At 38.7% G+C, this 12566-nt stretch overlaps 2 protein-coding genes across 3 annotated transcripts in view; both read left to right on the forward strand.

The window, feature by feature from the left end:
• IQUB (IQ motif and ubiquitin domain containing) overlaps positions 1-5600 on the forward strand; it is a 236829-nt gene extending 231229 nt beyond the window's left edge. The window contains exon 14 of the transcript XR_009260278.1: positions 5502-5600. The gene's annotated coding sequence lies outside the window, so the exon portion shown is untranslated. The remainder of the gene's footprint in view (positions 1-5501) is intronic.
• A 5201-nt stretch (positions 5601-10801) lies between these two features.
• SLC13A1 (solute carrier family 13 member 1) overlaps positions 10802-12566 on the forward strand; it is a 143135-nt gene continuing 141370 nt past the window's right edge. For both annotated transcript variants that reach the window (XM_058724441.1, XM_058724442.1), the window contains exon 1: positions 10802-10931. In XM_058724441.1, the coding sequence (XP_058580424.1) occupies positions 10833-10931 (99 nt within the window). In that variant the 5' untranslated portion in view covers positions 10802-10832. The remainder of the gene's footprint in view (positions 10932-12566) is intronic.

Raw genomic sequence — 12566 nt, forward strand, 5'->3', positions numbered from 1 at the left:
ATTCTCTCTCTCCCTCTCTCTCTCTTTGCTCCTCCCCTGCTCACGCACACTCTCTCCCTCTCTTTCAAAATAAATCAATGAACTAAAAAGGATTAAATAAATAAACCAGTGCCAAATCTAAGGTCACAAATATTTAAACCAGTGTTTCTTCTAAGAGTTTTATAGTCTCAGCTCTTACATTTCATCCATTTTGAATTAATTTTTGGATATAGTGTGAGTCAGGGATACAACTTAATTTTTGTACATATGGATATCCAGTTGTCCCAGCACTATTTATAGAAAAAAACCTCTCCTTTCCCCATTGAATTATCTTCCTCACCCTCATCAGAGTAGTTTTACTTTTACCTCAATTTTCATTGCTTCCAAATTAGTCTCTACTTAATTGCACCTTTTGCTCAATTTCAAAGTGCACATTCCCAGATGGAGCACTGGCTGCCAAATAATTAGTGAAAACAAGTGACAATGAAGTTACTCAGAAGTTAATCCTGAGAAACAGTTTACTAAATGTCTATGAAAACATCTTCCAGGATGAGTGATCACAGCAAGCTGCTGGGTCTATGAAAAGATGAATGATTCTGTGTAAAATCATCTGAACGTTTCCTTTATACTATGTAGATTGGATTTCTTGACAAATGATAGTAGATTGTGCCAAAGGTTGTTTTAGGTAGCAAATCTCTTGGCTATTTGTTTGGATGGACTTTGGATAGTTTCTTTTACATTGTTAATAGTTCCTTTTTTTTTTTTTTTTTCATTTTTAGGAGAAACATAGCATCAAAGGTTAGAAATCTGTACATTTTCCTAGAAAGTTTTGAGAATTCTACATTTTTTGAAAGAAAAATTTTAATGTATATATTGAGAAGAAATTTTTTGAATATAAATCAGCTCTAGAAATACAGAATGTAAGAGCTGTGAGATCATGTAAATCCTTGATTTTTTAACATTTTTTTTAACATTTATTTATTTTTGAGAGAGACAGAGTGTGGGCCAGGAAGGGTCAGAGAGAGAAGGAGACACAGAATCCAAAGCAGGCTCCAGACTCTGAGCTGTCAGCACAGAGCCTGATGCGGGGCTCAAACCCACAAATGGAGAGATCATGACCTGAGCTGAAGTCGGTTGCTCAACCAACTGAGCCACCCAGGCGCCCCTAAATCCTTGATTTTTTTTTTAAGGGAGAATAATGAAGGCTACAAAGGTAAATTTATTTATCTGGGGAATGCCCACAGAGAAGTAATAAGGCAATGAGGAAAATCAGTAGGAGACTATAGGCAAGGTCTTGAAAGAGTTGAAAAATGGAAGGCACTTTAAAACCTGCAGTAACTGTCCAGATACAACACATATTTAGAGAACCTATCTGCTTAGTAAACAATTGGAGTGCTTCTCCCAATATAAGAGTTGACCTGTCAGTTATCATAATGATACGTTAACTAAGGCAACAGAAAGTAGGCAGCAAGGTTAAGATGAAAAGAGTTGCCATGAGGCTATCAGACCAAGGGAATATCACAATAAAAAAATGAAAATCAAATAATTGTCTTCTATGAAAGTATGGGATGGGGGAATAGCAGGCAGCTGCCTTAAATGTTTTAGATATAGAGAGAGTCTTGAAGTTGAGAATGATTAAAGTGACCATTGAAAGATGAATTTTATACATGGCCAAATATTAGAATAATGCTCCTAGTAGTATAAAAATCAGATGTTAGAGAATATTAGTTTTGGGGGGGGATACTCCCATCCTTCTCCTTTATGAGTCTATTTCTGTTTTTTTGTTTGTTCATTTGTTTTGTTTTTTAGACTCCACATATAAGTGAAATCATACGGTATCTGTCTTTCTGTGTCTGACTTATTTCACTTAGCATAATACCCTCCAGGTTCATCCATGTTGTTGCAGATAGTAAGATCTCATTCTTTTTTATGGCTGAGTAATATTCTATGTATGTATAAATATATAAATATAGATATATACCACATCTTTATTCACTCATTTATCAATGGAAATTTAGGTTGCTTCCACATGTTGGCTGTTGTATATAATGTTGCAGTAAGCATGGGGTACATATTATCTTCTCATATGAGTGTTTTTATTTTCTTTGGGTGAATAGTAGTGGAATTACTTGATTGTATAGTATTTCTTTTTTTACTTTTTTGAGGTGCCTACTTGGGTCTTTATACTTTCGGGTGATGCCTCTTTTCCCTAAGGGGGAGGTCGGAGATCCATTCACTCTCTCAGCCTTGGTACTTCCCAGTCCAGGCTCTCTCCTGCTCCAGGAAGCTCTGCCAAGATCCCTGAGTGGCTGATGCTGAGTTTGCGCAGTAGATAACATCCCTACAGAACAAAAGAGAGGAAAGAGTGGCCAAGAAGAAAAATACTAGTGGTTTCCAATTATACTCTGTTCATATTAACTCCACATGTGATCTCTTGGGTGTCTGTTTATAGAGTCACATATATGCATTCACACATATTTAATACTGATGGCATTTCCTTTCTAGAAAATATGAACATTCCTAATTTTTGAGTAATTACTAATGGATAGTCCTCCTTTCTTCGGAGAAATCCATAGTACAATAAGTATAGTTACTAACACTTCTTATCCAGACAAAAACATATTTCAAAATATGAAGGAATAATTGTTTAGTGAAGTTGAAAGTAACGTATGCCTTAGAAAAAACTGTTTATATCCTTTTTTGGCGTTTATGCTAGCTAAAGAGTAGAGGGTAGACATAATCAGATGTGTAGCAGAGGCTTCTGGGAAAGTAGATTTCAAAAATTTTATGAGAAATGTGGATTTGTGCTTGAAGACAGGAGACAGGAAAATGCCAACAAGGCAAAAGTCATTGCTATTAACTGTACATCAGTGAGTGAAAGGTCAATCTTGGGCCAGATTCTAGAATGGACTACATTCTACTAAAAGCGCATGTCTACTCAAAGAAGACAATTCAGTAGACCTGAGTTAATGATATTGTCCAAGAGCTGCTTTCTAATGCAAGAGTGTCAACTTGAAGGAAGGTATCTGGAGAAAGGAACCTGTTGAATATATTATCGATGAATCTAGATAAAAATATGCAGGGTGCTAATATTAAATATGTGTTTAGCATGCATGTGATGAATGACAGAAGTCATGGCAATTTAAAACCTGTAAAAATCTAAGAAGAGAGAAATTAATAGGGAAAATTTTCTGTGTCTATCAGTATGACAAAATAGAGATTACTAAGCTACAGCATATAGAAGAATATTTGGAATGTTTATTGGATGGTAAGCTCAAAATGTTTCAGCAATGTAATACGGCAATGCAAACCAAACTCTGCAGTGCAGCCTGCGTTACTATAAGAACCACATAAGAACTGTTCCTGTCTGCTGAACAGCATCTACAGTAGAGCTGTGAACTCAGGCCAGAGGTATAGAAAAAACTAGTTCCTGCTTTTAATCTGAGAAGAGTGCTCAGGCTAGTGAGAAGACTTGAAATTTGAGACACGAGGAACAATTGAAGCAAATGGGTAAGAGAAGACTTCAAATAATAAAGACTGTCATGTGGAAGTGGAGCTTGATTTCCACCTCCCGACTCCAGCCCCATGATCCCAAAAAGCAAAATTTAAAAAGCAGGTGGAAGTTACAGGAAGACAAATTTTGGCTCAGTCTCAGGGAACAAAAATCGAACAGAGATTAGATTAGGGGATATTTAAATATGGAACGAGGGATGATTCGTCTATCATTAAAGGCATTCAAGAATGGGCTAGGGTTGCCTGGCTGGCTAAGTCAGAAGAGCATACGACTCTTGATCTCAGGGTTGTGAGTTTGAGCCCCACATAGGGTATAGAGATTACTTACATACATATACATACATATATACACAAACAAACTTGGGGAGGGGAAAGAATGGGCTAAAACAAACAAACAAACAAACAAACAAACAAACAAAAACGGGTTTTCCCACCAATATTTCACAGAGGCCAAACAATTTTCCAAACCAGAGGTACTGTGATTCCCCAAATGTAGAGGAAGCCACATTAGGTCAAGACTCTTGCTGTGAGAATTTCTAATCAGTTACTTTAGGGGCTAGGAAAATAGACATTGTTATGAAAGCTAGCAGAACAGTCAAAATTAGTTGTCTTCCCATAGGACATGTCTTATGCTGTACTAAGTCATAAGGAGTCCTTTGCTGTGTACGTGGCGTCTTCCTCATTCAATGGTAAGCTCTCTTGTGGTGGCACCATACTTTATTCACATCAGTTCACTCATGAGAAGGGGTCCATTTTATTAGCTTCATTTCTTTTAAAATCTCCCAGAGTTTAGGGGCACCTGGGTGGCTCAGTCAGTTGAGCATCCCACTTCGGCTGAGGTCATGATCTCCTAGTTCGTGAGTTTGAGCCCTGTGTCAGACTCTTTGCTGACAGTTTGGAGCCTGGAGCCTGCTTCAGATTCTGTGCCTCCTTCTCTCTCTGCCCCTCCCCCATTCATTCTCTCCTCTCTCTCTCTCTCTCTAAAATAAACATTAAAAAATATAAACAAACAAACAAACAAACAAAATCTCCCAGAGTTTAAACTACTGACCACTGTCATTTTTTATCATGTTTATCCAGACCAAAAGTGTAATTTAAGCTGTGTTGTAAATTAATGTGATTTAACTGTACAATCATAGAAATTGAGAAGAAAATATTGTTCTGAAAATGCACCTCTGTGAATCTTTGGTGAAAGAAAATGGACAAGAATGTAAGCATAAATAACTTGTCAGAATAAATGTTGGTATGTTTCTTCATAAGGTCTTGAGTTGTCACAAAGCACACATTTCCTTCCTTTAAACAATGAATTTCCTCTATAAGCAAGCATTTTGAACCAAAAGCTGCCAAACCCAAATAATAAAGCCCATGTGGTGAAGAAGAGTGAATGCTGTAGCTATGCCAACAGAAAATTGCTCCAAGAGGGCAGCCTGGCTAACTTCCTGTATTCATGTTAATGACATATTATAAAATATTCTACACTTAGGTCAAAAATAACTTCCAAGGAAGATGGGTCAGCTTGACAGTAAGCTGGATGGTGTCAGTGCCACCTACTAAACTTAAAATGAAACCACCATTAGGAACTATGTTAACACTTTATCTGTTCACTGTCATCAAGGACAGGAGATGTCCCAAGCTCAAATGGACTTTTGGTAGTAAAAATGATGGGAGAAATACCAATGTTTTTTTTTTTTTTTTCCTGAGATAGGAAAAGCAGACCTAATGGCTGTGAACAACAGTGAATTCATAGCAGAATTGAGATTACTAGGGGAAAATTTTTACCTCACTAGTTTCTTTAAACTGGTCTCTCTAGCTATACCCCAAAGCAGATTCTAACTTCTTACTTTGAACTATATGAAATCCTTCTGACTTTATAAGAGGACTGAACACTTGGATCAGCTGGGATCATGTGGGCTATTTCTGTGGCTCCTTAGCTTCCATTGCTGGGGCGTTCTGGAATCATAAGCAATCCTCTCAGAGCACCTGAAATTCTGGTCTGCTTTCTCATCTAGGTGCTGATAACAATGCTACATCCAGGAGTCCTGGGCTCTCCTCTGAATATCACGAAGATGACGATATGTCTTGTGTGTGAAGACGGTTGGAACATAACTGTCACACAAGGTGATTGGGCAGGGTGGGGAGAGGTGGGCAAGGAATGGAAGTAAACGGTGTTCCAGGCAATTCACTTTTGTAATGATCTGCTCAATACTCCGGAATGTCCTTTGTCCTCTTCCCTTCTCAACATTTCTCTTTTCCTCTCTCTATCCTTAGATTTTTCCTTTCATCTCCTAGAGAACCCAGGATAAAGATATGGCCAGCGTTGGTCAAGGGAAAACATTCCTCACACCCTGGTAGAGGGTGTGACCAGTTGTTTCTGGCTGGAGTACTAAACTGCTCTGGCAACTGCTCTTTTTTGCTGGAAATAGGTCCTCTTTTGGAATTTGCTTTGCTTCTCAGTTCATGGGAGTTCAGGTCCTCACCCACAGGTCACAGTTCAGTCGTCACTGTTCAGTCAGCCATTTACCTCATGACATAAGAAGAATGATTACTGAAGTTGTGGTTAATAATCAGTGTACGAATTTAGGAGTTAGGCAGGAATCTGGAGTCTCCAGGGCAGACTGTCTTTCTCTAAATAATGACTTTATCCTTTACATTAGGAAATAAAAATAAAAACTGATGCAGTTCATTGATGTGGGCCTGGAAATGTTCCTGTATATATTATCTATATGTTTCACTTTCATCAAGAGAATTCATCATCTTTTAATTTTTTTTTTTAATGTTTATTTCTGAGAGAGAGACAGAGCCTGAGAGGGGGAGGGGCAGAGAGAGAGGGAGACATAGAATCTGAAGCAGACTCCAGGCTCTGAGCTGTCAGCACAGAGCCTGACGCGGGGCTCGAAATCACAAACCATGAGATCATGACCTGAGCCGAAGTTGGTCACTCAACCAACTGAACCACCCAGGCGCCCCGAGAATTCATCATCTTAAAGAATAGAAAAGTGGGCAAGAAGAAATTGAAAATACTAAAAAGTACTAAGGAAAATGACCACTAAATGCCAGTTAGGAGGGAGAAAAAGCATCTTAGTTTTCATAATATCAAAAAGGGGTTTGGGGCACAGCTCACATACGTCATTCAGAGAGTGAAACCCTTCACAGTGCAGGGTCCGGAAGTTGTGGAATTTATAAATGTAACCAGAATATATAAATGGAGATGCGCCATGAATGAGTGTCAAAATTAGGAACTAGTCGAGGCTTAGAAACAAATGAACTGTAAGGAGAAAATCTGACCTACATTCCTTGACTTAATTGTCTAACAATAGCAATCAACTAAGACTGGCATGCACCTTGAAGTCTAAAAATTCAAGGAATGAAAATAGGAGCACATAATTGAAGCAAACGCAGTGTTGTTTTTTTTTTTTTTTAATGTTTTATTTATTTTTGAGACAGAGAGAGATAGAACATGAGCAGGGGAGGGGCAGAGAGAGAGGGAGACACAGAATCCGGAGCAGGCTCCGGGCTCCAGGCTCCGAGCCGTCAGCACAGAGCCCGACACGGGGCTCGAACCCACAAACTGTGAGATCGTGACCTGAGCCGAAGTTGGACGCTTAACCAACTGAGCCACCCAGGCGCCCCTGTTTGTTTGTTAGTTAGTTTGTTTGTTTTAAATACAAATGTGCCTATCTGCTTTCACCAATAGTAAAAGCATTCTGACTTTTTTTTTTCTAGTCAAAGTATATACTGAGTATGCACACTTTGTGGGTATATTTGCAATGCAGCAGATATTCCCCCATGGGACAAGCCATGTCTCTTTGCAGACCTAATACACTATTGAAGAATTCCTCTTAGAAACCATACTCTCTCAGCAATGAGGCTAATCAGTTCCCACTTGTCTATATCTGTAGGTAAGTTTAGAGAAACTTTTCACAGAATATTCACTTGTCTCTAGCAGCTTGCTAGAGACATAAGGGGAGTAAATTAATGTCCCCTGGACTCAAAGTGTTTGCAATCTTACTGAGGATTTAAGATTTACATGTATTAATAAAATAGTAATTAAGGTAAGCCAGTTTACTTACAGGCAAGAATGTACCTTACAGATACTAAGTCAGTGATTCTCAAATATTAGTGTGCATGAAAGCTATGTTGGGAGCCATCTAAACATGCAGCCACATTTTGACCCAACAGGGCAGGGATCTTTACCTTTGTCAAGCACTCCAGATTGTTTGGATGTTGTTTGGCCAGTGAGGCTCTTGGGTGGGTGCATGGGAAGTCAGGAACTGTCAGGATGGGTTTATAGAAGGCAGCAGACTGGAGATGAAGCTACAAGTCACACTTCAAGGATTGGTGGGATTTAAATTTAGAGAAGGGAAGCATATTCTTGGAAGAGGGAAAAGCCTGAAGAAAAGCACAAGTTTGGGAGCAAATGTAGGATAAGAAATATATACCCAGAAAACAAGCCTGAGAGAAGCATGTAGGATAGTCACATTTCCACTTCACTCGTATAGACTGTCTATGCAGCTTACATATCCTAGTCAACCTAACTTCTTTATGCAGGTAATCAGAATATATAAAGAAAGAATCTTTCTTTTCTTCATGCTGGAACCTGAGTTTCACATGTTATGTTCAATAATAAGGCTCAAGGAACATAAAAAAGAAAGCAAACCCTATAGTTACAATTTCTAAGCCAACCAAATCATGTCTATATACAAATTCTAGTTCTGATGGTTAGTATTAGTTTCAGATTAATAGTCATTATGGTGACGTATGACATAGTTAAGAAAACATCATTGCCTTAGGAACCAGAAAGAACTGGGTTTAAATCATTATTATATCACTTAGTACCTGGGACATTTTGCATCTCTTTGGATTTTAATTTCCAAATCTATAAAAGAGAAATAGTTATAACAATACCTACAATATCAATACCTTGTATTGAGTTTTGAAGATTAAACAAGGTGGTTATGTAAACTCCCTGGCACATAATAACTTTAAATAAATGAATAATGTTTCTAATATTTTTGCATTTGTAAAGAACATGTTTTAAGTGAATTAATCCATGATTATACATTGGCATAATTCATTTTAGATCAGATAGGTAAAACGTAGCACAGTTGTGATATATTAGGAGAGTTATGTTTTTCTGTACAAAGAAGGGGTGCACTTTGGCAGTGGTAGAACTGGTTAACAATGTGATGTGGTTTGAAGGACACCCTAAGATATGTTGCCAAGGGGCCCAAAGTCTCCCATTAAGAGTGTCATTCTCTGGTGACTCTTAGAGAGGTACGCAGCTCATATCAGTCATTCATGCCTAGTGTTAATTATCCTGTCAGATCTTTTCTCTCTGTGAGAGTGAGGAACAAGAGATTGGCTGGACGTAAAGAAAAGGTGTAACCATTTTGTAATAAGGGGCACACACAGAGGACTGAGCTGGCTAGAACCTCAGGCCACAGTAGGAGGGTCTAACAAGCCTTAGTCTGGTGAGAAGAGCAGCAGAATAGAGAAAATAAGGCATAGAAAGGAGGCACTGACAAATGTCAAGAGTTTTTCCTTCAGTCTCCATCTGGTTTGAGAGCCACTGTTCCTCCATTTCTGTTAAATGTCACACAAATGCCTTTTCATTTTTGGTATCATTTCATAAAGTAAAATTCTCTAAGATAAGAAAGTGAGGCTCAAATGGTCTCACCAGGTGGCCTAAGGAAATTTAAGAACAGAAATGGTTTCCTAAAAAACATTCAATGAACTGTACAGAGTGTTACAGAGGGGAAAAAAAAGAAAAGAAGTATTGAAACTGTTTTGGGTAATTGTGTTCCTTTAATGTGTTTCTTTAAAACATTTATTATTATTCCTCATTATTTATTACTATTATTTGTAATTACCATCTCTTTTTTTCACCTGAGAAATTTAAGAAGTAATGTACCTTTCTGGTTTGGAGACTTTTTTTCTGTATACTCTGCTGATTATCCTGAATCAGTATCTGTGATATATCTTTAGAAATTTAGACATTTAGAGGGAAAAGTGCTTTCTCATCTACGTTAATAATAAGGCGAACGTTGGTGAAAGAATTATCTTCTTTGATAGGAAAAGAAAGCAGTTACATTAGTGTGGAATTAGAAATAAGGTCTAAATGCTAACCGTAGACTACATAAAAGTAAGGTTATTTATACCAAGAGAAATTGACCATAAATTATTTAAAAAAATGTGTTCTGTTTATACCTAGGGCTAGGTGCATAGTAGTTATTTAGTTGAAGTGTATCATATTATTAATTTGCAACACAATTAGAAACAAACCAGAGTCCCTAGCCCTGAGCGGTTTTGAAATACATCCTCCACATCACTGTGAGAACAGTCACCATCTTCACACATGTGCTTACACACACACACACACACACACACACACACACACACACACACACACACTCACCCCTTGAATGGCCCCAGTGACTTATCTCTGGGAAGATTTCCTGTTAATTATCTAGTCAGAATCAGCCCAGTAGTGTCAACTTAGTCATGAAAAAGTGGAACAAGGGAGGGCTTATATAAGGCTTTATGATAACTTTTAGTTTTCTATCAAAAGAGACAATGGGGTACAAGAAATACACAGAATTTTGCTTTCAAATAGTGAATAAATCATTGTGCAACTGAGTGTGATATTGGGAGAAAAATGCTGCTCAACATCAGAAGCAGTGTTATTTATCTTTTGAATGAGAGCAGAGAATTCCTAAATGAGAGAGGTCAGGAGCTCTTCTCTGAGCCATACTTCACATAGGCAGTGCAGAGGGCTGCCTCAACACATTACCTGAGAAGCCCTAGAAAAATCTGTACCAAAACCTTTACCTTTCACACTGCCATACACTGAAATTCCTACTGCTGGAAATTGCTATTTCAATTCACACACTGAAAATGCACTTTCTTAGAAAGGGCACTGGGGGCATCTGATAGAGATTGCTCAAGGCACCACCCAAATATGGAGCCCGGAAGTCAGGGGACATCGAAAGGGGCAGAGGGGCCTCACTGTGGGCAACATCAACAAACCTATTTTGCCTTCCCCTAGATATGGCCAATAAATGTTCTAGTTAATGTGAACAAATTAAATAGGGAAAATCAGTTGTATCTTTCAAAATCCATACCAGCAAGTGGCATGTGATTTCTTACGAACACTCGGGCTTCTCTCTCCATGTTAATTGTGACAGTAAAACAATAAAAAATCAAGATTTAATTTTAACTCATGTTGAACCATCTAGTGCAGTAAATGATGATGATGGGCTGGAGAAATATTAATCCGTGTTGGTTATTTAACACCTGCCTTATTTTGAGAAGAGCACTATCAAACGTGTCTGCTCAGGACAATGAACGTCCTCAGCTATGTTCTAGTTTATCGTAAGTTTTTCCTGGTAGTTTTCACTCTGTTGGTTTTACTGCCATTGCCAATCATCCTTCGCACCAAGGTAAGTGAACCTGGAGAATAGGCTGGTGGATTTCCTGGTTTATTTAGCTGTCCTTTAATAGTTTCTGTGTAATTGCCTGGTTCAGAACTGGATGGGTGGTGCCACTCTGAGTTTGAAGTCAGGATGGTCGTACGTTGTGTTTTGTCCACTTTTCCCCTTTTTAATGGTTAAAGTTGGTTGATCCTCAGTATGACTAACTAGAATAATTAAATAACATATTCAATCAGAATTGTTCTCTTTCTGGTTAACCAGATGAGACAAAGAACAAAAGAAGCACAACCCTTGAGATCTTGTCATTCTAGTTATCAATCTCCAGGGACGATCCTGGGTTAGCACGATCCCATCTCCCAAGGCCAGGCAGCTTTGGGATACTGGGGAAAGAGCTAGAAGAATAACCGGGAGCCCCAGGGTCTAGCACAGACTAATTTACTTGTCAGCTCCATGGCTCAGTGTGGGCCACTAAACCTCCTGGAAATTTAGTTTCCTTATGGAATGAGAAAACGTTGAAAGCATGATGTAATTTTCCTCAGTTAATTAGAAAACTTAATAAATGATTGTACCATGTTCCAATCATTTGAGATCTTATTTCAGTTCGGTGTACTTACAAGCATTTTTCTGTTTGCTTTTAAGTGTAGTCAAAGTCCAGAACAATAAACCCAAGACATTTTTAATCCCGTGGTAAAATGATTTGAATCAGCAAGCATTTAGTGAGCATAATGAGTGTTACTTGGTAGGAGGACAATCACTGGAGCTAAACTCTCTGCTTTAGGTCACAGATATACCACTTACAAGCTGTGTGACTTGGGCAAATCAGTTAACTTCTCTGGGCTTCTGTTTTCTTGTATGTAAGCCTGGGAGAGTAACAGGCTTGTTGTGAAGATTAAATGCATAAGCATTCATCAGTAGTGGCTGGCACACAGTAAGTAGGGCAGCAAGAGTCTCCCTAAATGTGTTCACCCACAGCCGGTGCAGTTCCCACCACCCCATAATGGTTTTCTGATGTTCTCTAACAAATATTAATCAAGGTTTTACCAGTCTACGCTGAAGTAGAATCACAGTAATTATAATATGGTGGATCTTTCAGTCTCCCTCAAAAGCCTACCACTGATCTAGGAATCTCTGAAGGAAATTCATGTGAGCTAATGAAAAATCCTTTTTGATTCTACCAAGGTCTCCTCTGCCTGTAAAGCTGGGGAAGGGATTGGCCTCTACTGCCCCTGGCTACTTGTTGCCTCGTGCAGGGGGCAGCCATCCAGCTGTAGCAGCCTCCCAGGCTGGGCCCCTCTCTCCTCACAATGATGACTCACAATTCCCTGTTGAGGAAGGGAAGGACTCCCACCCTTTTTGGTCAAACATTGTCTGAACCCTCAAAGCCTTAAAGAATTTCTAGTGAAAACAATAGGCCCTGTCCATTGCTTTGGTTTAGTTGGTTTTGTTTTTCAAATTTTGTGTGATTAATCTTTCTCTCACCCCCCTTCTGCTTCCCGTATCAGCTACTTCTGAAGACTCCTATACAAGTCTCTGGCAGTTACAGACATGGGACTCTAATGTGAATGCTGCTCTATCTGAACCCCCTTCAAAGACTTGTTACTCTGTCTAGTGTGCATGATGGCCTCCTCTTTCAAACTCCCCTGG

This window comes from Neofelis nebulosa, chromosome 4 (genome assembly GCF_028018385.1).
Source record: "Neofelis nebulosa isolate mNeoNeb1 chromosome 4, mNeoNeb1.pri, whole genome shotgun sequence".
NCBI classification, from domain to species: Eukaryota; Metazoa; Chordata; class Mammalia; order Carnivora; family Felidae; genus Neofelis; species Neofelis nebulosa.